Below are 25107 nucleotides of genomic sequence, written 5' to 3' on the forward strand. Positions count from 1 at the left end.
TAAATAACAAGAGAATGAAAATTAAAGTTGGAATTAAAAATAAAATTGATATTGAAATCAGCAGACATCTGAAAATATTTTTAATTTTTAGAACAAATTAATCTTGAAAAATAAAAAAATTTTTTGAAATTCGCACAGATAACTTTTTTTAATTTTTACATGTGGAATTTTATCCAAAAAATATTTAATAATTTGTTATAAAATTTAAAAAAAACTGACAGATGGCTGATTTCAACATCATCAATAAAACTAATGAAAATTAATTTAGCAGATATTTGATTATTTTTAAGAGTTTTTGTAACAAATAAATTATGGCAAAAAAAAAATTACTAAAAAAAACTGACATCTAGAAATTGTAAAAAATAAAAAGTGCAATTTTTTAAAAATCATTTTTTGGAACAAATTTGTTTGTTAAAAAAACTTAAAAAGTGGTCAAGTGACTGCTAACTTTAATGTCATATAAAACTGTAATGAGTTATTGTTAAAGTAATAACCAATTTTTAAAAATTGTTATATTTTCTGAAAAAAATCTTTCAAATTTTACACAAAAAATGTTGACACCAAATTTTCTAAATTATTCTTTTGTTTATATTTAATTATCATATTAATTACTACATAATTATTTAAAGTGTAAGTAACATAGCCATTTACATTACCAACAAAGAATTTAACTGCATTTTTTTTCTGTCACCTAAACATACCGTATTTTTACGAGAAATAAACCATATTTTCTAATATTTTCTGTCATGTCAGTAGTGGTTTAGTGGTTTGTATTCATCATGGCTTCCGCGGGTTGGAAATCAATTGAATTAAATTTAGATATCTTATGTTTGTTGTACTCAAGCCCATAATATTATAAACTTAATCAGTTCGCACGTATTATTTTGATATTTTAATTATATTGAGTTTTGATCAGTGAAATAAAAGAACTTATGTAATTATTATGTTTAATTCAATATTCTTACTTTATTCGTTTATTTTTTGTTTTCTATTTGTCATTTTTATTAAACACATAACAATCATGATAAGTTATAGTTATAATTAATAATAATATATTTTTATAAATTGCAGAATGAATTCCTGTGAAGAATCAGAATCATCTGTTTGTGATACTCTAGATCTGAGTGGTCAAGGACTTAAAAAATTAAGTCGGTGTCCGTCAGACGCAGATATTAATACTTTAATCGTAGACGATAATGAACTTCAAAGACTTGATAATCTTGATACTTATCACAGAATCACAAAGGTTTGTACAAATTTAAGCGATTTTTATATTTAAGTAATTCTATTATAATTATAATAATAATGTTTTATCATGTTTTTACTCAAGGATCGAAATATTTTAGATAATATTTTCCTGCTATTAAATTTTTATTTAATTAGATTATTCATAACTAGTTGTTCTTTTAAAAATACTGATAAATAATTTTTTTTAGCTCTCTATTGTACGCAATCAGCTTTTACGAATGTATGGAGTATCAAAATTATGTAATTTGGTTACACTAAATTTGGCTAACAATGGAATTTTAACAATCGAAGGCATCAAAGATATGCCAAATTTAACAACTCTGTGCTTAGCTGGGAATAATATTAAAGTATGCTTCACATCACTTAGTTTTTGAATTAACATTGAAAAATTTAATACTAATTGCCTAAAATATTTTTTTTTCTCAAATTTTTTCAGTCCATTGAGCATCTGCATACTAATACAAAATTACAACACCTGGATTTATCTGAAAATAGTATCAGTCATATTTCTGATATTTCTTATCTCAGAAATTTAAAAGTATGAATTAATAACTCTCATTTTTAAACCAATTAATTTTACTTAATTTATTGTAATTAATATATTTATTTCAGGAGTTATTTTTACACAATAATCGCATAATAACGTTACGACAATCTGAAAGATATTTGCCAACATGCTTAGAAACTCTAACATTAGCTAACAATAATATTACAGATTTAAATGAAATGTCTCATCTCAGTGGATTGACGAACCTTATTAATTTTTCTATTGCTAATAATCCTTGTGTTAGTTCTACAGGTAATAGTATGTATCCTTTTTTTTTTTTAATTTTTTATGCAACATATCAATTTTAAATAGTTAATCACTGTTACTAGACTTGCAGAAGATCTCTAGTTTGTAGCCTAGATAAAATATTAAAATTTATTTAATCACAATATTTATAGACACACATACTAGATAATGTTTCTTAACTAAATAGTTTATAGTGGTTTTGATTATCGTCCATTTGTCATCAATTGGTGTATGAGTCTCAAGTCAATCGATGGATATGCTGTAGATCCGATTGAAAGGTAAGATAATTACTAATTAATAATTATAGATTTATGATTTCATTTATTCATTTACTTGCACTATAAATAAAAAAAGCACTAAGACCTTATTAATTTTTTATTAACAGTATTGATTCAAACATTTTATAATTAAACAGTCGAAAAAAACTAACAATATTTTCATAACATAATTTACGAGAATACTATAAAAAATATAATTACATATTTTTATAAATAATTATTTTGTTACATATACAAATCAATACTGTTCACTAAAAATTAATAAATGATATTTATATTTACCAAAGAAATTTATAAACTGACCCATTCAGTTTAAAAGCTGAATGGCTTTATTCTCAAGGACGAGGCAGACAATTTCGTGTTGGTGAGCATTCATTACTTACTCAATATTTAGCATCTGTTTGTCCATTATCGGGTGAGTGTCTTGAGAATGAGACGGACAGAAAGCTTAGATTAATATTGAGTAAAGCGCAGCATCATCAACAACAACTCAATCAGCAAAGTGACACCAGTACTGTTCATGGTATAATACCATCTCCGGTAGCTAGACGAAGATTAGGACCTAATCGTACTAGCTCACCGAGACGTCCAAGTAAGTTTATTTCTCAAGCTGTTATTATTATTATTATTATTTTAATCAAAAATGAAAGAAATAAAAATAAAATGCAATTAGTAGTAAAAATAAACAGATATAGGATTGATTACTGAGGCGATCATTTGGCTCTCGTTCTTTTTTCAATGTCAATTAAGAGCGTGAGTTAAATGAACCAACGTCCAGTAATTATATAATTTTGTTCACTCATAGCACCAATTTTTGCATTCCACGAAGATAAATACTTACAATCAGCAAAATTTTTCAAGTCAAAATACTGCGTCTGCCCGTCACGATGCAAAGGTATCTCCGAAATTAAAGACAATTTTTTTTTTATTATTGTTAAAAAATAATTAAAGTCAACATCATCCCACAATTAAATTCTTATTCTGCTGAAATAATTTTGGAGTTCATATCCTGTTGCTTCTTTCGGCTTCTAGAGTTAATAAAACGTTTGATTAGACTGATTAAGTATTGATTCATTATTAAATATAATTATTAGATAGTTGTGAAATAGTACAATTATTTTTTTATTTAAGTAAACGTACTTAGGCATCAGGTAAATTATCATTTGCAAGCTTCGGCTGACGGTACTAGCGTAATTTGTCCTATGCATATTAATAAATTATTAAAAAAAAAAAAAAATAATATTTTAAATCCTCAAATAGCTTCTATTTTATTAGGTTCTTCATGTAATTCTATGCGATTGAGATCACCAGATCGAATGGTAGCAAGTTGTCATACTGATACTATGATATCATCTTGTCATGGAACTCTAGCTGATAACCATGAATTATTGATGACTCAAAGTCTTGATCCAAATATGTTGTGCAATACTTTTAATAACAAATCCAAAGAATCCGGATTAAAAGATATCGAAGGTAATATCAATTATACTTTATTAAATTTTTCAGTGATTAGCTTATACAAATTTTGTTTTATTTTTGTAATAGAAACTTCAAGTCCTTTACAAGCAGCAACGAAACTAGTACCTGTGCCAGAATCATTGATGAGCCCAGATTTTCGGCCACCTTCTGGTCTCTCGCGAATTCTTCCAAAAACTCCACCATCTCGACTTAACTCACCAATACAGACAATTGTACCTGTTAAGATTAACAACGAAAATAATTCAAAAGCCATTACAACAAGCAATTTATCAAATATTGTTACTGCTAAAACTAGTGTAGGAGTACTAAAAGCAAATTCTCTTATGAAAAGTAATTCGGCGTCTAACTGTGTAGCAGGAAAAACAAATATTGCTAAACCTATTACGACAAATACAAATGGTAAATGTCCACAGGCTGTTAAAATAAATAATTATGTGCAAAGTAAAATATCAACACCAAAAAGAAGTGCTAGAAATTCACCAAATTTGCCTAGAAATCCACAAAGAATGAAAGCTGCAAATGACAAAGTAAAAAGTAACGATTTACAAAAGGGTAAATTTACGGGTAATGATAATACAACAATGAGTAGTGATGAAGATAGTGAAGTTTGTCAAGTAAAATTGAATAATATTCGACACAGAGCTATTCAAAGACGCCAGGAGGATACAAATAAAGCCGAAGATCAAGCTGAAAAGGCAGCTGTATGTATTCAAAGAATGTGGCGAGGTTATCATACACGTAATTTAAATAAAAAGGCTACAAATGTTTTAAAAACAATTGAAATGATGAGGACGAATAAGTACATACAAAAATTATCAACTGACATGGAAGCAACACGTACTGCTCTTGAAAGTGAACATAAACTACAATTACTTCAAATGCAAGCTATAAATGCACTGTGGAAAAAAGTTGTTAGTTTACAACCAGGTGGACGTGATGCAAATGAAATTAATAGTGCACAAGCAAACACTGATATTGTTACAAATCTTGCGCAGACTTGTAATTTATTGCACAGTCAGGTACAACAATTACAAGATTCAATGACTGAGATAAAACGATGTATGTCAAATATGCAAACAAAAGTTGTGTTAATTGACAATGGTGTTGGAACGCAAACAGAAATATCGGCAGTACACACTCCAGCTGGTGAAGAGAATTCATTTCCATATGGCAAACCACTAATTCGACCGCAATCATTGTCTATACAACCGACAATACATGAAAGTGCGGAGAGTAAATCTTTCGCTACAAATCTTGTTGACAGTGTTCTTAAAAAAGTATCTCAATCAACAGACACAACGGATGATGAAATTAATACTGATATACTTAATTCAAATTCGAATCCAGAATTATTATCAGCTGATCATCAGGAAATGTTTAAAAGCTGTGAAGAAGTTGTTGAGGATGAATTCAAAGAAATGGATGGTGAGTTGGAAAAAGTTATTGAGAGTACAGATATTTGTGAAGAGACCATTTGTAAAGAGTTACATAATCTTATTGAAAATGAGAGTGGTCAAGAAAGTACTGCTGGAAGTGAAAAAGAAAATTCCTACTAAATTACTAATAATAAAAACAATTGCTTATTTAATGATTCCGTTATTTACAAATTATAAATTCAAGTCTGAATGTGATTATATTTCACATAATAATAGTTTATATCGAGAGTCACTGTACATAAAACATATAGAGTAATAACTCGTTAAATTATCAATATTAATTTTAAATAAGTTGATGAAAAAATACATCACGTGACAATTGACAGTGGAATAATAAAATAATATGTCAATTTTTTCGAAGATTAAAAAGAGTGACTTAAATATTCGCCTTTTCAAGATATTTATCTAGAATAATGCATAATTGATAAACAAATAAATATATGTAATCTAGTCCAAATAGTTTTCTTGCTGTCATTGATATTTATATAATTCTCTTATATTGTTTAGACAGTATTTTATTAGAATTAAAAAGTGGTTTAATTTACAATTATTCTTATTATTCTATTGTTTCCGTTGTTAAAAGTATCATTATAATGCCTCAAACATATAAGAAGCCCAAGTGACTATTTACTAGAACTTTTTTTTACTGTTTAATGTAATCACTATTTTAAAAATTTAGATAATTAACTATCGAGTAATCATATGACTTTTCTTTTTAATTTTTTTCATCTTCTCAATAAGAGGTCATTAAAATTATTTAATTATTGACAGACCAAATAATTAAATTAATAAAGTTTTATTTTAAGAAATTTAAAATACGTTTAACGAAACCACTAAGGATTCAAATTATTTATTTATTTATTTATGTAGTGTTAACAATTGAGAATTATAAAAATAAATAATTAATAAATCGTATATTTCTGCTCAATTAATGTTCACGCATAATAATATTTATATAATTAATACTTTAAGATTATTTAATGTATTAATTTTATCATTAAAAAACTGATTTGATAGTTAAATTGTACTTTTTATTTGCTTTTTTAGTTTTTGACTTGAAAAAATTTAAACGAATTTGTTACAAGTAGATTAAGTATTCGGTATTGTTATTATTACCAAAAATAATGTTGACGAATACTTGTAATGACATGATAAATTGAGTACAATTTTTATTAGATTACTATGCACTTAGTGGTTTTTTTTTTTTTTTTTTTTTTACATATTTGTTATAGAAAATCTTATAGTTGCAATATTGTACTTCCTCATATTTTTTTTTTTTTTACAAAAACTTAGTTATTAGTAAATTATTTTTCAAATATAAAATGTATAAAGTTCTAACATTTATTACTGAGTAAAATACATAAAAAATAGCTTATTTATTCATAATAAGACGGATAAAATCTTCCACGATTTCTTCATAATTATAATCACCATACATACTTATTAGAATATGCTTAAAACCATAAACTAAAATGAAAACAAATCTTTTCATAAACTGAATAAGTTCGTATTTTGAAATAAAGAAATAAAAAGCAATTTTTGTTGTTTTTTCTAATTAAAATAATCTCCATTAACAAGATTAATTTCTAAACAATTGCTTGTACAGAGCATCAAAGGTTTATTTGATTTTTCAAATAATCTAGCTGAAAAAAGTAACAATTCAACTTCTTAAAAGATATAAAAAGTTTCTCATAGCGGAAAAAATTATCTTTAAAATCTTCTTAAAAATGATATAGTTTTTTTTTTTGATTTGTTAAATATTTATAAAATATTGATACCGGTATGTTGTCCCTGAATTTATTCTTAAGTATAAAATGAAATTTTTTTTTTTTATCGAAACATACGTTTAAACGTCTGCTTTTCATGATTTAAATATGATGTGATAGATTTATTGACTTTATCAATTTCACGTGAAATTTCAGGATTATCAGGATCAATACATTGTAATTGTTTCAAGTCAGCTAGACCAGTTTCGTAATCATTCAAACCAATATATGCCTGACTACGTCGAAAAAGAGCTTTAGTATTCGTTTTATCCTCAGACAATACCTAGACAAATTATCATTAATTAAATAATTAATACAACAATAATCATAAGTGAAAAATTACAAAAAAAAAACTTACAAAATTACAAAGGTCTAAAGCTTCACGATATTTTAGCAGCTTCAATTTCGTTGCAGATTGATTCAACATTATTGATGTACGTATACTGCATAAAATTGATTTTAGTTCTTCTGGAATATTATTCTTAGTAAGCCAATTATAATATCCGAGAGCTTTTTTGTACTTTCTTTCTGCTGTAGTATAATTTTTTTTACCATAATAATGGTTACCAGATGTTTTGATTTTATTAATTACATCGTGTACGTAATTATACTGTAAAGAAAAGAAAAATAAACAGTAATTTGTTGTATTTAAAAGTAAAAATATTTCGCAGATTTACTTCAATCCTTACGTCAATATCTGATGCGTTAATTTTTGAAGCGTAATCCCAATCTTCTGGAAACGGTGGAAATACGTCGACAGTCCCATCATTTTCTTCAATACCCCAGTTTTCTCCTTTTATTTCACCACAGTCAATAATTTTAGATATCTAAACATTTAAGCTAGTAAAAAACAAAAATCAAACGTTCAATTTTTTTAAACGATTAGAAACTACCTGTAGTGGTTTGTCTTTGACAATAGGACCTTCACTTATTTCTTGTACAATACCCATTCCTCTCAAAACTTTACCAAATACAACATTGGTATTATTTAAATGACCACTAGTTTCAGTCGTTATAATAAACTGTGAATTATTTGTGTGTGGTTTTCCTTTGTTGACTGTGCTAAGAAGGCCCTTTTCAGAATGTTGAACTTTAAAATTTTCATCTTCAAAATGTGCTCCGTAAATGCTTTCACCACCAGTTCCATCAAAGTTTATGATATCACCCCCTTGGATCATAAATTGTGGCACAACTGAAATAAAAAAAAAAAAAAACTATATATCTGTCTAAGCAACTCTATGAATAATAAGAAAATGTTTACGTACTTTTATGAAAAACGGATCCTTTGTAACATAATTTTTTACCATTAATTCCAATACCTTTTTCTCCAGTACAGAGTGCGCGAAAATTTTCTGCAGTCCGCGGTGTAATATGCTTAAATAATTCGATAATTATTCTTCCAACTGTAATAAAAAATTAATCACATCATTAGTAGTTATAATAAATATCGTATAGCATAAATATTGAGATTGCTACTTTTTTCATTATCTATTGCTATGTCAAGAAAAACAATGGGATTCTGTTGAGAATCCGTAGTACTTGAATCTGTCAAAATATTTTCCATATTTGTCTGAAAAATTTGATAAAGAGTATATTTTATTAACTATTCACTTTATTGCTTAAAAGTATTATTGAGTGCAACTGTGCACGTAGTAGTAGTAATATTTATAAAAATTATTTTTGTTTCTTACTGGTACTTGAAGAATAAAATTTGATTTAACCATGCGCAAAGAATTATTTTCATATGACAATTAAAATACTTGGTTATTTACGTAAGTTATTACTAGCTGTGAAAATTAAATATAATCAAGATAAAAGTAATATTAATTAGAGTTAAGTTATAAAATCTCATTAAACAAACCAAATGATTTCAATAACACTGTCTTATAAATAGTGACAATTATTGTAGATATGCGTAGTACAGGCGTAAAAGGTTATATAGCCGGCATTTATAATAAGGTATACAACATGTCAATAAATATAAATAGATATATTATATGTATATAATATAAACAACTCTTGACATTTTTCAGAGCATACAAAACTACTTTATTTGCTGTATTTAGAAACTATACTAATTTATTACTTAGTACAGCAACTTTATAGTATAGAAATTAGTTGAAATTTCTACTACAGATTAATTAACAAAGGAATTTTAAAAGCCAAAATTGCCACGTATCAACAGGAAATTTGTTCTTGAAAAAAATAAGTTGGAAAAAAGTTATTAAGGTAATTAAAAATAATTATTTTTAAATTTCAGTTAGTCAATTTATAATTGTTATTATTTTTTATTTTAGATAAAATAGAAATTCATGGTGTGAGTAGCTGTAGAAGATAGTATATAAATTTTATGAAAAAAAAATTTATCAATATTTTGGTTCGACAATACAAGGTATTTTTAATTTAATTTTTTTTTTTAATATTTGTAAGCTGTAAAAAATGAATTTAAATAATAACTAAGAATAATAAAAAAAATATATTAATATTAATGAAAAATTTCAAAAATTCCAGATGGCAAAACCTATTTTAATGAGTTTTGATTTTGATCATACAATCATTGATAAAAACAGTGATATTGTTATTCGTGATTTACTTCCTAAAGAATGCACAGAGACCGTGAAAAAATTGTATAAATCTTGCGATAGCTGGACAATTTTCATGAGAAATATTTTCGAATTGTTACATAGCAATAAAATAACTCAAAAAGAAATAAATGATGTCATAAATTGTATTCCTTCTGTGCAAGGATTTGAAGAACTTTTAAAAAATTTGCATTCCAATAATTGTGAAGTAATTATTGTTAGTGATTCAAACTCTGTATTTATAGAGAACTGGTTAAGTTATAAACAATTGAATTATACTGTTAACGAAATATTCACAAATCCTGCTTGGTTCGATGACAAGGACTTGTTAAATATTGAACCCTACCACGAGCAAAATTGGTGTACGCTCAGTGAGAAAAATTTATGCAAGGGATTTATATTAGAGGAATACATTAAAAAACGAAAAGAACATGGAGTAACTTTTGAAAGAATTGCATATGCTGGAGATGGCAAAAATGATTTATGTCCGATGTTAAGATTATCTGACAAAGATTTTGCATTTCCTAGACAAGACTATCCAATTATAAAATTATTGAATGAACCAGATACAAAAAATAAAGTCAAAGCCAAAGTTATTCCGTGGAAAACTGGTTCAGATATTTGGAATGTACTTCATCCTAAAATTAATCCTTAAGCCTGCAATTGTTTTCAAGAATATTAAATATAGTAAATAATTAAAATAAAATCGATAATTTTTTTTTTTTTTTTTTTTTTTTTTTTTTAATTCAATTAAAAAGTTTTTGTTGTTTAATCATTTTTTTATTAACCATAAATTTATCAATATTAATTGATTTATAATTTAACGAGTCAAAAAATTTATATTTCATTTGATATATAAATTACAAGGGTATTTAGTAAAAAATAATGATTTACAGTTTTTTAATCCGCAAAAAATTATAGCTTTAAAAAATAATAAAATGTTATTGGTTGAAAAAACAAACAGATCCTTAGCTTAGGTAAATTTCAACCAATCTTGGATTTGAATTAAATTTGATTTCATGTGTACACCCCCTTAATTCTAATTCCCGCATTTTTATTGCGTCAGAACCTTAATATTCCATTAGTCATATTGTATGTAAGCGTATGTATCACGAAGTATAGATACAAGGAGTCCGAACGGTATAGGATTTTTCACATTATTTATGTACACAAATAATAGACCCAGATCATAGTTCTCTTTTTTGCCACTGGCTGCGCGAGTATTTCGGAGGTACCGATACTATTATTATTATTACACGTAAATACGGGCTGGCTAACCTGGCTCGTCAATGTAAAAAAATAAATTAAATTAAATATAAAATATTAATTTATTTTATTTGAATTATTTTTATAAAAAAATGGGAAAGTGTTGTGCCGTTGATGGTTGTCTTAGTGGCCGAAAGGCAAGTGAGCATTTAGGAAAAGTGGCTTTATTCAAAGCACCAAAAGTGAGTAACCTCAAAATAATATTAAAAATTTTATGTCAATAAATAATTGATTATTACATTAGTGTAGTTTTTAAATAATAATATTTAAAAAATGTTATATTTTTATTTTTTTTTGTGTAGTATACAAGTAATTATTTTAGTTTAATATTTTTTTCTAAAAGGATATTGAAATGCTCAGCAAATGGAGCTCTGCTCTTGGCAAAGAATTAAAAAATACCAATTTTATTTGCGAATTACATTTTAATCCAAACGATGTTATTAAAAGTAATCAAGAGGTTCTAAAAGATGGGAGTATATATTTTTATGAATACGAAAAAGTTCATTTGAAGAAGAATGCAATACCAAAATCCAATGTGATTACCAATGAAAATAATTACAGCTTATTATCAGATGATGTTCGTTCAAATACCTCTGGTATAATTAACGATGATATAACTGTCGACTGTAGTCTAAATTCTATTGAGTCTATTGAGTCAATAATCGTAAATGAAATTGTAAACGAAGTAATTGAGCCTGACAATAAAAATTCTACAAGCACAAATTTTTCTATTGGTACAAATATTTTGATTAATAGTGATAATTTGGTGATCATAAATGAGCCCGAAAAGTTTTCGTTTCATTCCATAGAAAAATTTTAGAAGTTCAGCCACTACGTAAAAATTGGAGTTGGACTGTCATTAAAGATTCATATATTTCATTATCATAAATAAATTTAAAATTGGAATTAGTTTGTCACGTAAAAATTCATAAAGATCTAAAAGTTACGGTAAGAAGCTTAACTGCGAACAATTATTTGAATGGTATCAAAAGTTATTCTTACGTTACAGATCGTGAATGCCAAAACGAATATCCTTATTGATATGGATGTAAATATTTCGTCAATTGATTGTGTTTGGCAGTTATTAAGTTCTTTAGAAAACACCTTTTTCTGTAGTGGAACTGGATACGATGACAAAAGTTACCATGAATTTAGATACATTAATTTATAATAACTACTGCTATTATTACTTAGTAATTAAAATCTCAAATACCGTGTTTAACATGTAATTGAATCTTAATATTTTATTTGTATAGATGTTCAGTCACTTGTACAGGTATATTATTGCCGGAGGAAAGATATAAAAGAAAAGTTGTGGAGTACAGATGCATTACTTGTCGAAAATTGAGACGTTTGATCCAAAACGTAAGACGGAAACAACAAATAATGAAGCTCGATGGATGAGTTTTAAGCATCGCTATATTTTACAACACAGAAAGCTCAATCGAGTTGTTCACACGGTAAAGTTTTGTTTTTATCTAATTCCAAATTAACATCTTGCAATTAAAAATATTAATTGCTAATAATTCACATGCAATAAGGCTTTTCAAACACTGTGAATTTGAAAATGCGTAATGAATTTATGAATGTGCTTGAAGTTTAAAACTTTATATACAACAGTTGTTGAAAAATTAGACATTTTTTTATATTCTTGTGAAGTCTCTGCAACTTCAAAATAGTTATGAATTGAAAATAATCCTTTTCAGTCACGTATACTCAAAAAGATATCACTGTTCTTGTAAGTCCCAAATATAATTCAAACATAAATCGGAGTAGACACTTCGTTCAATGTATGGCTTTCGAACCTCGCAAACGTTTTTAAATTACAAAAATTAATTTCCGGGTCACTCTATCAACTTATAATTTACTTTGTTTATTTCTGGTAAATGTTTAAATTCTCTTATAAAAAAATTGTACTCTTGCCGGACTTTGGAACGATAAAGTATACCACTTTCCGTTAAATTGTCACTTTAATTTTTTGTGGAATGTATTAGAAATCTACAGAGGCTGTAACTTTAATTTTATGTAGTTGAAATAATCGAAAATAATTTTTCTGTACTTAATATTTAGTACTTTTGGAGTCTTATATACTGTATAAAAAATAAGTATAGTTAATAACGAAATATGATTAATTTTGTTGAACATCAACGTTTGATGCTGGTATAATCATTTCAAATTGTTTGCATGTATTTTCTCAAAATTTTTGAATATTTCTTTTTTAGAATAAAAATTTAAAGCAACAATTATTAGATTTAAAAAATCAATGCGCTGAAATAAAAGAGGAAGTTTTATCTGAAAAAATTGCTGATTTACCTGCTTTACAGCAAGAAACTGTTAAAAATTGTTTATTGGCTGCAAAAGCTAAGAGTGCTAAACAACGCCGGTATTCCGTTGAGTGGGTGTATGAATGCCTGTTAATGAGCATTAAAAGTAGTGCTCTGTATGAACACATTAGAAAAAAAAATATCCTCCCTTTACCATGTAAGGATACTTTGATGAGATATATACAAAAACTCGATAGCGCTTTTGTTTCCCAAGGCGATTTTTGACACACTAAAACTCAAAGGTTCACGTATGGAAGTCTATCAAAAAGGGGTACTTTTAGTACACAATTTTTACTGCTGAGTAGTTAACTAACAATTTCCAGTACACTTTTTACTAATACTAATTCATAAGAAATAACAAAAACATTATTGATATTTGATGAGTAAATGTTGCTATAAAAATTAACTCGCTTCTGTAATTAATGTGCTATAAGGATGAAAGATTAACTCGCTATTAATTAATTTTTTGTTGACAGCTTTATTTTATAACTTATACTCTTTTACTATTAGTTTCAACTTTATTAGAAGTGGGTACGCTTTTTATCTGTTTTAATTTTTTTCAAGTTAATTAAACATAACAACATATTTTGTAGGTATATTGTCAGTCGACGAAATAGCACTTAGCGAAGGCATTGCATTAAACCGTAAAACATTACAACTGGAAGGTTTTGTAGACCTTGGGGAATACACGCCTGACCATTTAAGATACACTAGAGCTGACCATGCGTTGGTTTTTATGTTTCAACCCTTTCAGGGCAAGTGGGTGCAAGTTGTTGGCCAATTTTTAAGTAAAGATTCAGTGACTAGTGAAATTCTTCAGAAACTACTTTTAGAATGTACAATTCTGCTTGAGAAAGCTGGTTTTTATGTGGACGGAATTGTATCAGATGCAGCACAATGGAATCGCGGTGTATGGAAATTGCTCGGCATACAAGATGGCAACTATAGTTGTGAGCACCCATATAATTTTTCAAGACGTCTATGGTTTTTTTCGGATTTCCCTCATTTATTGAAAAATTTTAGAAATAAAATTATGGAGCAGTCTGCCTTCTGGGTAATATTTAAAAATTGTTGGTTTTAAAAAATTATAATGTCGATAAACTAAAGTAAATTTTATACTGTTTCTCATAGACTCCGGATGGAATTGTTAAAAAAACATTGAATGCTCTGTTACAATATGAAAATTATTTAAAAGCTAATTTAAAAATGGCTTATAAATTGACTCCTCACCATCTTAAACCCGAAGGCTATCAAAAGATGAATGTTCCGTTAGCTATAGAGGTATGTACGTGAATAACTAATATATAATTTACAATAAAATACTACATAAACATACATAACTCAATATTTTTAACCCTTCGTCTTTATTTATTACGTATTTATTTTAATTTTGTTCTGAAATATCAAAAACTCTGTACTTTATACACTAATTATAAATGTATATTTGATGATGGTTCTGAGGGAGCCTAGGCTCCAGAATCCAATAAAATTTATTATCTATCTATCTATCTTCGTCACTCGCGTATTTTTTAGTTTCTCGCTCGCACTATAGTGAGTCTCTATAGGTTGAGTAGTTGTTAGGCGGCGATCTGCTCATGACGCGAGTGATGAAGAGTTAATTAATTACTTACAGCTATTCTCTGAGTCTATCTCAAATGCAATGAAGTTATTGAAAGATGAACCTGATTGTATTGAATTACATGACTGTGATAGTACCATAATTTTCATTGAGAAAGTGAACAAATTAATTAAAGCTATGTTGTCTAGAACTCCGATTGATGCTTTAAGACCTGCTGATGATAATGTTTCGAAAAAGTACGTTAAGTATTGTTAACACTATTTCATTATTGGGATATTAATTTCAGAATTTGCTATTCATAACTTACAATAACTTATTATTTTTTGATAGGCTATTATTGAGTTTGATACTTTTATAAGAAATTGGGAGACTACAGCTAAAGAAAAAATAGAACAACTTAAGCAAAGGAAAAAAAATGGTGACTCTGTCGATCTGGAGAAAATGAAAAGCTTTTATTTATCAATTACAGCTAGTACCCTGACTGGACTAAAAATTTCTTTGGGGTCTACCTTGGAATTGATAGATTTTTTACATTCCAAGTGCAATTATGATTATCTGATGACGTCGAGATTAACACAAGACATGCTCGAAGTGAGTTTTATGATTTTTCATTTGCGTTTCACTAATAAGTTTAAAAGTAACTTTTAAAAATTTTGTCTTTTTCATTATGATTCCAACTTATTCTCATTATTTAATAACGTAATTATATGATTTTAGAAATTTTTGGGATCGCTAGAAGTGCGTGTGGATCCAATGATCATCCTGACCCTATTTTGTTCTCACAAGTATTCCGGTTGCTCTGCTCTTATTCATTGGCAACACCTCCAAAAGGATCTAATGTGACTGCAGGAGAATTACTAGGTTCATTAATGCAGACTAGAGAATCGTTTGAAGCAAGTAATGTTAACAAAGAAAACTGGAGTAAAAAAATTGATGCTATCATTGAAAATGCATCTGGAAATCCCAGTAGTGCAGAAGCAAATACCGACGATGATCGTACAGGTTCTAATAATGCAAGTGACAATAATAATAATGATAATAATAATAATAACAATAATGATGATGATAATAATGATGTTGACGGCGATAAAAATAAAGTTATTAATAATGATAACGACTATGATAATTATGACAACACTAGAAGAGATCATGAGGGTGATGATAATAACAATAAAGTGCCTTTGAACTCGGTGGACTCAAGATATGAACACGATTACGATATTGCTCAAACTAGCAACTATGTGATTTCATATATTGCGGGATATGTAGCCCGTAAAATAGGTCGGTTTTCCAAATGCTTTGACTGCACAGAGTCTATGCAGTCAAGAGTAGTGACGGCTCGTGATAAATTTATAGAACTTATGGATAAAGGCGCATTGATTTATCCTAGTGAACAATTATTTAATTTAATTAAAAGCTTAGAAGAAGTTGTGTTAATGGTGGTTGGGACAAAAACAGTAAATGTTGACACAATGTTTGAAATATTAGATGATGTTTCTAAAAGAAATATCTCTATTTTTGTTGGCTGTGATGAGCATAAGAAAGAATTAACAAAAAAATAATTAATAATTTTTAATAATGCGGGGGCATTTTCTAGTCAAGTGTTTCAATAAAAGTGCTACGGAGAGAAAAGTTAAATCTAAAAAATCTCGAAAGATTTCTAAATTACATTAACTCGCGCTTATTATTAATAAAAAAAATTATTCACTCTTATATAAATAACAATTCAGTATTTTAGATCACAAAGAAATATTCTAAATATACGTTTAACTTAAATAATTTAATTTTTAAATATTAAACTCGTTTTGTTTGTAACTTATACCATTTTAATAAAAAATATGTTTGATAATAACTTGTTAATTAATTTTTTTCATAAAGTATATTTTTCGTAATATTGAAATTAATAGGCATTTGGAAATTTTTTAAAATATTTTAACTAGTAAATTTTTTAAGTCACTGTGTAGTTACTTACTTTATTTATTTAAAAACTTTTTTTTCAGCATTCATCTACTATTTTTCATTGAATAAAATGGTATGATCTCTACTAATTTTTAAATTATTATCCATTAATACCACATGTTTTTAGCTTTGCAAATTGTCTTTTATTTAATTCCACGTTTCTCAAAATATTTTTTTCCAGAGCTGTCAATAGCAGCAAAACTTCCCGCGTAAGGATTTAAACGAGTACTTCTTGAAAAATGGCGCGCTCTACCGGCGAAAATTTTGTCCCCTAAATTGAGACCATTCGTTCAACATTACGTTCGGACTCCTTGTATCTATACTTCGTGGTATGTATGCTCCTGAAATTTTGAGGTTGGCACATAGTAGCTTATTAGTTTAGATAATTTTATTGCTGAAATTATCGAAATTTTATCAATAATATCCATGTAAATGTTGCCATATCCTCGAGTAAATAAAATTTTTTCGTAGTGTAAAAAATTTTGAGCATCCTAATTTTATCTCCCTAACAAGACTTAACTTTATTTTAGTGACTCCGAAGCGACTGTTTATCAGGTACAGTATATTAACATTGTTATATTTTTTTAATAATTTATTATTTCTATATTTATTGCTTAATAACAACAAAATTTTTTATTTTTTAGGTTCATAACTAAAACATTTGTATAATTTTATTTCTAAATGTTATCATACTGGCAAATTACTTATGCTTGTTCGCTCCGAAAAATTTTTTAATTTTATAAAAATTAATTTCACCAAATAGTTATTATTTACAACCAAAGTTGCATTTAAAATTTTTAATCTTATAAGATATTTTGTTAATTATTGTTTTCCTATCAATAAAATTTAATCAAATTATTTTAGGTTAAGTATAAGTTACTCTTGAGAGTAAAATGACACATTTAAATATATAATCAAGATACTTAAAAATAAATCATTGTTTATCGTAATATTTTGTTTGATGACAAAACAAATTAATGATACGATTTGAGAAAATTGTATTTTAGGTTAAAAATAAAAGTATAGGATTAATACAATCATATAAATACGGCTCAATTGCTCCAAAGTCAGCTTGTGGTATTAACTATTATAAACTATATTTTTCATTTTTATTAAATTGTTCAACAGTTTATTTAAAAATTTTTAAATATTTTATTTATATACATTGGAGTATACTTCAATAGTTTAGAGTTTAACTTTTGATTTTTCAATGGTGATAAAAGTTGGTAAGGCTAATTTTGTTGTTTATTTAAATTGGTCGATTATTAACTAAAGTAATTAGGCACTTACATTTATGAATTTTAAATATTTAACTTTAAGAATCTCAAAATATTTATCTGTCAATAATTATTTGATTGTATGAATGTATTTTTTTTTGTTAGCTTAATCATCTAGAGTATTAAGGGATAAAGTTATTCAATCAAAAGTCATAAACGTACAGTAGACATTAAATTATATTTAAGTTCAGAGAACAACCATAGCACCGGAAATTTCATAAAAAATTAATAAAAAAAAAAACGTATTTATGTTTTCAGATAAAGTGACTGTAATGGCTGATCCAAGTGATTTAGATCGACAAATAGAGCAATTAAAAAAATGTGAAATAATTAAAGAAGCTGAAGTAAAAGCATTATGTGCTAAAGCACGGGAAATTCTCATAGAAGAAAGTAATGTCCAACGAATCGATTCACCTGTTACCGTAAGTATCATAGTAAACTTACTAAGTATTTCAAATTAAATCTAAGAAGTCATAGTACTATGACTGATAATAAATTAATACTCTTCTGAGAAATTATTAATTTTTATTTTATTATCTAAATATCCTTCACAATTATTTCTATAATTAAGACGTCAAATATTGATGAATATCAGAGTTGGTAATAGATTGTTTTATTAAAATTTTATCATATCAAGTCAATTGAAATATTCAAAGTTTCAATGTCACTGAACTTTGTGTATGAATATTTTTTATTTGTATAGTTCAAATATAAATTTTTTTTTATAGGTATGTGGCGATATTCACGGCCAGTTTTATGATTTAAAAGAACTTTTTAAAGTTGGAGGTGACGTGCCAGAAACAAATTATTTATTTATGGGTGATTTTGTTGATCGAGGATTTTACAGTGTTGAAACATTCCTTTTACTTCTGGCGTTAAAAGTGAGTTTCAAAGAATAATATGATACTGTGTGGCAAGGGATAAATCAAGACGATTTTAAACAGGGATGAGCATCTTCATCTGAAATCGTATTTCATCTAGTGTTACACACTATATTTTTCCTATCAATGTATTGGAACTTAAAGTTTTAATGTCTGGAGCCAGTCGATCGCATTAGTCTAAAATTGTCTCGTTTCAACTGGCTCAACAGTTGTTGAAACTTCAAATTTTATTGCAACTGATATGAAAAATTATTTAATTTTACATTTAGTTATTGTTAACATCCATAAAATTAAATATTATTTTCTACTTAATTGCAGGTACGTTATCCGGATCGAATTACATTAATCCGTGGTAATCATGAATCACGACAAATTACACAAGTATACGGATTTTATGATGAATGTCTTCGTAAATACGGTAGTATTACAGTGTGGCGGTATTGCACTGAAATTTTTGATTACTTATCTTTATCTGCAATTATTGATGGAAGAATATTCTGCGTACACGGTGGCCTTTCTCCGAGCATTCAAACTTTGGATCAAATACGAACTATAGATCGAAAGCAAGAAGTAAATATCTTTATTTTATTTTCAGAGATTTAAGAGAATCAATGCCTTTAATTAAATTTATTTACTTTATTTTAAACTAAAGCCAAAGCATGAAGGTCTGTTTAATTTACTAAACAAATATAACAGAAGGACGCACAAATATTGATTAGCCCATTAATGAAGTGAAATTAAAGTTTCAATCAATTCTGAACTAATTATTTGAAAATAACCGGTTGTTACTTTAAATACGTACAAATTTTTTTATATTTAAATTTTAAAATACTTGATAATTACATCGAAGTAGTTTTATGGCTGTGATTCTCTTTATTGAAATCTTATAACAACTTATGTTTTTTCAGAAATCGAGTAAAATTAAATTTATAATTTTTATAAAGATGCGCAGTAGCCCTATCGGATCCGGCCCTTGCTTACCAAAGCATTGGACCGGGTTTGAGTCCGGCGTACACCAATGAATATTTTCAATATTTAAGTGTATTATTCTGCTCAGCCCAAAAAATAAAACGAGTTCCAATCTCAAAAGTTTACCCCCTACGGTAGTCGCTCATGACCTTAGTAGTTTATGCGACTTTAAACAAATTAAAAAAAAAATTTTTTTATAATAATTTTATAATTTAACATTCTAATAATTATTTAAGGTTCCTCATGATGGACCCATGTGTGATTTGTTATGGTCTGATCCCGAAGATACTCAAGGATGGGGAGTTTCACCCAGAGGGGCAGGTTATTTATTCGGTAGTGATGTTGTAGCACAATTTAATTCTGCGAATGATATTGATATGATATGTAGAGCTCATCAGTTGGTTATGGAAGGTTACAAATGGCATTTTAATGAGACAGTCCTCACTGTATGGTCTGCTCCAAACTACTGTTATCGGTAAATTTTTTATCATTATTATCTATATTATTAAGAGAGTAAGCAAAATTTTGTGGCCAGTGTATTTATATGATAAAATGGATTTTTATGGTTAAATTTGGTATCGTTTGAAAAGTCTTGACCTGGAGTTGTGTCTTTTCATATAATTTTCACCAATAGTCAATTTATGATGATGAGTATTTAGGCTGCATTCGAAAATGCTCTATCTCTAGATACATAATTAAGAAATGACCTCGTATCTTGTGAACTATTGACATTTTCAAATATATAAGCTCATCCCGATGTTACACTCATCAAGACCTTTCATTTGAGTACCCACATCAATTTTTCATATATTTTATATATATATATATATATATATATATATATATATATATATATATATATATATATATATATATATATATATATATATATATGAAAAATATATAAAAAATGCAAGTTGGTACTCAAATGAAAGCTCTTGATGAGAGTAACATCAGAATGAGCTTACATCTTTAAAATATGTATTATATATATTACATAATTAAGAAAGACCTAGTATCTTGTGAACTATTGACATTTTTAAAAATATAAGCTCATCCCGATGTTACACTCATCAAGACCTTTCATTTAAGTACCCACATCATTTTTTCATATATTTATACATATTATATATATGTATATATGAAAAATATATCAAAATGTATGTGGGTACTCAAATGAAAGCTCTTGATGAATGTAACATCGGGATGAGCTTATATATCTTTAAAAAGATCAATAGTTAAAAAAGTAAAGTGCAATTTAACAAAAGTCATTATTTAATAAAGCAAAATTTTATTTATTGATGGTTCACAAGTCACATAGTGACTGCAAGGTTGCTAGTATTTTTTATCCATGTTTATTATCACATATGCCACTTAATTTTAAAAATGATTTCTGTTACAGATGTGGTAATGTCGCTGCTATTTTAGAACTAAATGAACATTTGCAACGAGACTTTACAATATTTGAAGCTGCGCCACAAGAAAGTCGAGGTATACCTAGTAAAAAGCCGCAAGCAGATTATTTCTTATAAAATTTGTGTCGATTCTCCGACAAAATATCTAATTCAATTTGTAATAATTATAATTCTCCATTATATTGTCAAGTTCTACTTGCAATGAACCATTTGATTATTCGTTGTTTCACGTACTGTATCATTATCGAAAATATCTTTTATAAGCATTAATAAAAAACCAAATATGACTTTCAGTTTAGCATTTTTTAGCGTTACTTAATTTTTATATTTCAAATCATGTAGTGAATATTCAAAGAGTATTTTTCAATCATGTATTAATCATCAATCAATCATTTTTATTAAATAAAAAAATTTTGTGAATAATTAATACATTATACCTTCATGTTTTAATTTTATTCTTACACTTAAACCTTACAAATAATTATCTCCGCTTAGTACTTGGAAGTTTGGTTCATTATCTATAAAGTTATCGATAAATTCAAGTATATTTCAAAGGAAGGTTAGTATATAAATTTTTTGAATTATAATAAATTATTAAATAGTATAATTTAAAAAAAAATATAATGAGCAATTTTTGAATAACAAAATCATCAAAATAATCTATCGGTTAAGAGTTTAGAAAATAAGATATATGTTATTTATAGACGCAATTAATTATTTATATAAATCAAACGTAGAAATTTTATAATGGATTATCGTGAATTTCATAGTTGTTGACGATGAATTGAAAATAAAAAAAAACAAGAGTTTCCCCGCTGAAAATAGTGATGCATCAACATCAGTTGAAGGGATTGAAATTTTTTGTTATGATCAAAATAAACTCCCAGAATAAGTTACGTAAATTCTTTTACGAGTGAATCAGATCCTAATAAAACATTGTGATATTTTTACTGTAGTTTTAAACAACTTTGTTGTTGATACAAAGTTATCTGATTTAGCAAAACAATTATCTGTTATTTATATCGTGAAAAAGTAAACAAACAGATAATAATAGTTATTTATAATTATGCGACTATAAATCTTTCTGATCTTTTAATGAAGTCGTATATTAAAAGTTTCCGAAGATCAAAATTTTTTAAACACTTTCTTAACATTTTATTCGTTTTTGGAATTTGAATAAGAATGAAAATTAAAAATAACTAAATTGTAAATTTTTAAAAAATAAATGTAAATTATTCTATAAAAAGACAACAAAAAGAAGTAAAAAAAGATTGGATTATTTTTCTTTAAACAAAAGATACTTATTTACTTCTCTTCTTAAAAAATAATGACTATCTAAAAAAAAATCTTATTTCAGTATACTTAATTTAAACATAATGTAAAGGTTTACAGAAAATTCTTTTAAAAATAAAAATAATTTTTTGTAAGTTTATTTCGAGAAAAATTTAATTTTCTTTTATCAAGAATATACATCGAGAAAGTAATTTAAAAATTTATTTTTATTGACAAGCCAAAGAATTACAATGATTCGTGATGACGTTTAATCCTGTTAAACAGATACAATCTTTTTTAACCTTAATCCAAGGTTAAAATTTACAAATTATAAATGAAATTTATAAGATACATTGATTTAAATAAAAATTTACCATGCGATATTAATTTTTATAAATTATTTATTGTATAACATTTTATATATTGAATGATTGTTTTTTTAATTTATTCATAGTAATTTAGATTCGTTGAAAATACTTTTATAATTTCATTGTCATTTTAACAGCAATATGTTTTTTGAACAATATTATTACATTTGGAGCTTTGATTTATAAATATATAATATAATAGCTAACAATAATTGAACTAGCATGTACAGTTATTTTGTAATTAATTTTACATAAAAAAAATGATACTTGGAACTATTTAATGTAAATTTATATATATATATATTATATATATATATATATATATATATATATATATATCACTATTTGATTTTATGTAATTACTGAAAGTAATTAATTTGATTGCTAAATATAACTTTACAATTGCTTCATTTGAATCTCTAATGAAGTACATCGATTAATGTTAAGATATGAATAATTTCTAGTGATAATCTTACACGATAAGCTTGCATTGCTAAATTAACTTATTATTTTAATAATTTTGCTACTGCATTTTGTTGTGATTTAATATACAGAACTAATTACCCGCAACATTTATTATTTCCTTTATTTACTGGTGTAATATCACCGAGGACTAATTTTCATATCTCGTAATTATATTTATTTTATGATAACTTCGACTACAACATAAAAAAATAATGAACATTTTGATTAAAATGGAAATATGCAGTGGTTTCGTTTTTTTTTATAATCTAGAATTTTTTATTATGTCTATTGAAAAATATTCATTGTAACAAATTACTTGTTATCAGAACACACTTTTATTCGGTAAATAGTCTCAGTTTTTATTAATTTCAAGTAAAAAATATTAGCAAATTAATTGGAGCAGTTTTAACTTAATAAACATGATTATAAATTAATATTCGTCGCTATAAAAATTATAATAAAATACAACTAATAAATGTAAATATTATTTCCTATTTTCTAAATACTTGAATATAAAATAAAAGGTATGTAAATAAATACTTAAAAGTTACGGTGAATTATTTAATTGTACAATTAACTAGTTGACCTTGTAAATTAAATAGTAAATTTATTCTTATATAAAAAGCGGAAAATAAATATCAAATAAAAAAAAATTTATCACCAGTCGCATTGAATTACTTTAACTCTTGCAAAATAAATTCGCGTAATTCACGATAAGCTTTTTCAACATCATCATTGACGATTACTCGGTGAAAATTACCTGGTTCATCACCAAATTTAATTTCTTCAATAGAAGTATTTAACCGACGTTGTAGTGATTCTTCTGTCTCTGTTTTTCTAGCTCTCAATCGTCGCTCCAATTCTTCGACAGAGGGTGGTTTGATGAAAATAAGCAAAGGATTAAGAGAAGTGTTTTTTATTTGTTTAACACCTTGCATTTCAATATCCAAAACGCATATTTTTCCGCTGTTAATAACTGTTTCAACAGCTTTTTTGCTCGTGCCATATAAATTGTTACTAAACACTGCGGTTTCAATAAATTCACCTTTCCTTACATCATCTTCCATTTTAGTTTTACTAATAAAATGATAATGCTTTCCATCTTCTTCACCGGGTCTTGGTTGTCTGGTTGTATGTGAAACTGAAAAACCAAATTTATCAGGAAATTCATCAAACAATTTTTTAATGAGTGTACTCTTCCCAGATCCTGATGGACCACACAATACTAATGGTCGTGGACTTTTATGAAGCATACTGAAGAATAATTTTTGCACAATAAACACAGCCGAATTCATAAAACAGGTTACAGTTACAGATTACAGGCTATCAGCACACGTTTTTTATATTATTACGTTTTTATACGTAATTTACCATGCCGTTAATTTATACTCAAAATTTTGCCGCCAATAGTCACATCAATCGCTCTCTGTATCTGTGTGTTAAATTATTACATTAATTAAATGTTAAATAATAAATTGTCAAATAAAAATATTAACTCAATACAACACTAGTAATTTTTTACTTATTACTTTTATTTATCTCTTTGTAAATAATTTATTTTATCACCTGATTACCACTGATCCTCCTGCTAGTGTTTTCACTTCTGATGTTCTGATGCTGATCAGATGCTTCTACGTTTTACAAAGCTTTACGGCAAGTGTACAATGTTAACCTTGTGGATTACTAATCTTCAGGATGATTTTTATGAAAATAAACAAAACCCCCTCTATATTTTTTAAATGACATTAAA

The 25107-nt window shown here is 26.6% G+C and overlaps 5 protein-coding genes and 1 long non-coding RNA gene across 13 annotated transcripts; 4 read left to right on the forward strand and 2 right to left on the reverse strand.

Annotated features, from left to right (window-relative positions):
* The first annotated feature begins 737 nt into the window (after positions 1-737).
* LOC123260427 (centrosomal protein of 97 kDa) lies at positions 738-5684 on the forward strand. 4 transcript variants are annotated; one of them, XM_044721519.1, is made up of 10 exons: positions 738-934; positions 1072-1246; positions 1437-1595; positions 1685-1786; positions 1861-2057; positions 2236-2319; positions 2631-2911; positions 3125-3214; positions 3595-3792; positions 3865-5684. In XM_044721519.1, the coding sequence occupies exons 2-10, from the start codon at positions 1073-1075 to the stop codon at positions 5352-5354; spliced, it is 2775 nt and encodes a 924-aa protein (XP_044577454.1). In that variant the 5' UTR covers positions 738-934; position 1072; the 3' UTR covers positions 5355-5684. The 4 variants fall into 4 exon arrangements, with proteins under 4 accessions (XP_044577454.1, XP_044577455.1, XP_044577456.1 ...); XM_044721520.1 differs by lacking the exon at positions 3125-3214 and having other exon boundaries at positions 3580-3792; XM_044721521.1 differs by lacking the exon at positions 3125-3214.
* A 735-nt stretch (positions 5685-6419) lies between these two features.
* Positions 6420-9058, reverse strand: LOC123260428 (peptidyl-prolyl cis-trans isomerase D). 3 transcript variants are annotated; one of them, XM_044721523.1, is made up of 8 exons: positions 8862-8954; positions 8692-8787; positions 8477-8570; positions 8266-8403; positions 7894-8192; positions 7690-7827; positions 7359-7610; positions 6420-7283 (listed from the first exon to the last, which is right to left on the reverse strand). In XM_044721523.1, exons 2-8 carry the CDS (start codon positions 8722-8724, stop codon positions 7065-7067), a joined length of 1173 nt encoding a protein of 390 aa, XP_044577458.1. In that variant the 5' UTR covers positions 8725-8787; positions 8862-8954; the 3' UTR covers positions 6420-7064. The 3 variants fall into 3 exon arrangements, with proteins under 3 accessions (XP_044577458.1, XP_044577460.1, XP_044577459.1); XM_044721525.1 differs by lacking the exon at positions 8692-8787 and having other exon boundaries at positions 8916-9058; XM_044721524.1 differs by lacking the exon at positions 8692-8787 and having other exon boundaries at positions 8862-8941.
* Positions 8846-10292, forward strand: LOC123260432 (pyridoxal phosphate phosphatase PHOSPHO2-like). 3 transcript variants are annotated; one of them, XM_044721529.1, is made up of 4 exons: positions 8846-8959; positions 9137-9229; positions 9298-9392; positions 9512-10292. In XM_044721529.1, the coding sequence occupies exons 3-4, from the start codon at positions 9351-9353 to the stop codon at positions 10235-10237; spliced, it is 768 nt and encodes a 255-aa protein (XP_044577464.1). In that variant the 5' UTR covers positions 8846-8959; positions 9137-9229; positions 9298-9350; the 3' UTR covers positions 10238-10292. The 3 variants fall into 3 exon arrangements, with proteins under 3 accessions (XP_044577464.1, XP_044577463.1, XP_044577465.1); XM_044721528.1 differs by having other exon boundaries at positions 8869-8959; positions 9034-9229; XM_044721530.1 differs by lacking the exon at positions 9298-9392 and having other exon boundaries at positions 8869-8959; positions 9034-9229.
* Positions 10293-11663: 1371 nt separating this feature from the next.
* LOC123260735 lies at positions 11664-14208 on the forward strand. The gene is made up of 4 exons (XR_006508502.1): positions 11664-11796; positions 11858-11987; positions 12105-12308; positions 13766-14208. It is a non-coding gene; the product is annotated as an uncharacterized LOC123260735 (long non-coding RNA).
* A 2836-nt stretch (positions 14209-17044) lies between these two features.
* LOC123260734 (serine/threonine-protein phosphatase 4 catalytic subunit) lies at positions 17045-21545 on the forward strand. The gene is made up of 6 exons (XM_044722008.1): positions 17045-17265; positions 18246-18409; positions 18716-18868; positions 19187-19438; positions 20074-20312; positions 21240-21545. The coding sequence occupies exons 2-6, from the start codon at positions 18260-18262 to the stop codon at positions 21367-21369; spliced, it is 924 nt and encodes a 307-aa protein (XP_044577943.1). The 5' UTR covers positions 17045-17265; positions 18246-18259; the 3' UTR covers positions 21370-21545.
* A 2402-nt stretch (positions 21546-23947) lies between these two features.
* On the reverse strand, positions 23948-25049 carry LOC123260537 (guanylate kinase). Its single transcript, XM_044721680.1, has 2 exons — positions 24924-25049; positions 23948-24789 (listed from the first exon to the last, which is right to left on the reverse strand). Exon 2 carries the CDS (start codon positions 24650-24652, stop codon positions 24032-24034), a length of 621 nt encoding a protein of 206 aa, XP_044577615.1. The 5' UTR covers positions 24653-24789; positions 24924-25049; the 3' UTR covers positions 23948-24031.
* Positions 25050-25107: the final 58 nt, after the last annotated feature.

This window comes from Cotesia glomerata, linkage group LG3, assembly GCF_020080835.1.
Source record: "Cotesia glomerata isolate CgM1 linkage group LG3, MPM_Cglom_v2.3, whole genome shotgun sequence".
NCBI classification, from domain to species: domain Eukaryota; kingdom Metazoa; phylum Arthropoda; class Insecta; order Hymenoptera; family Braconidae; genus Cotesia; species Cotesia glomerata.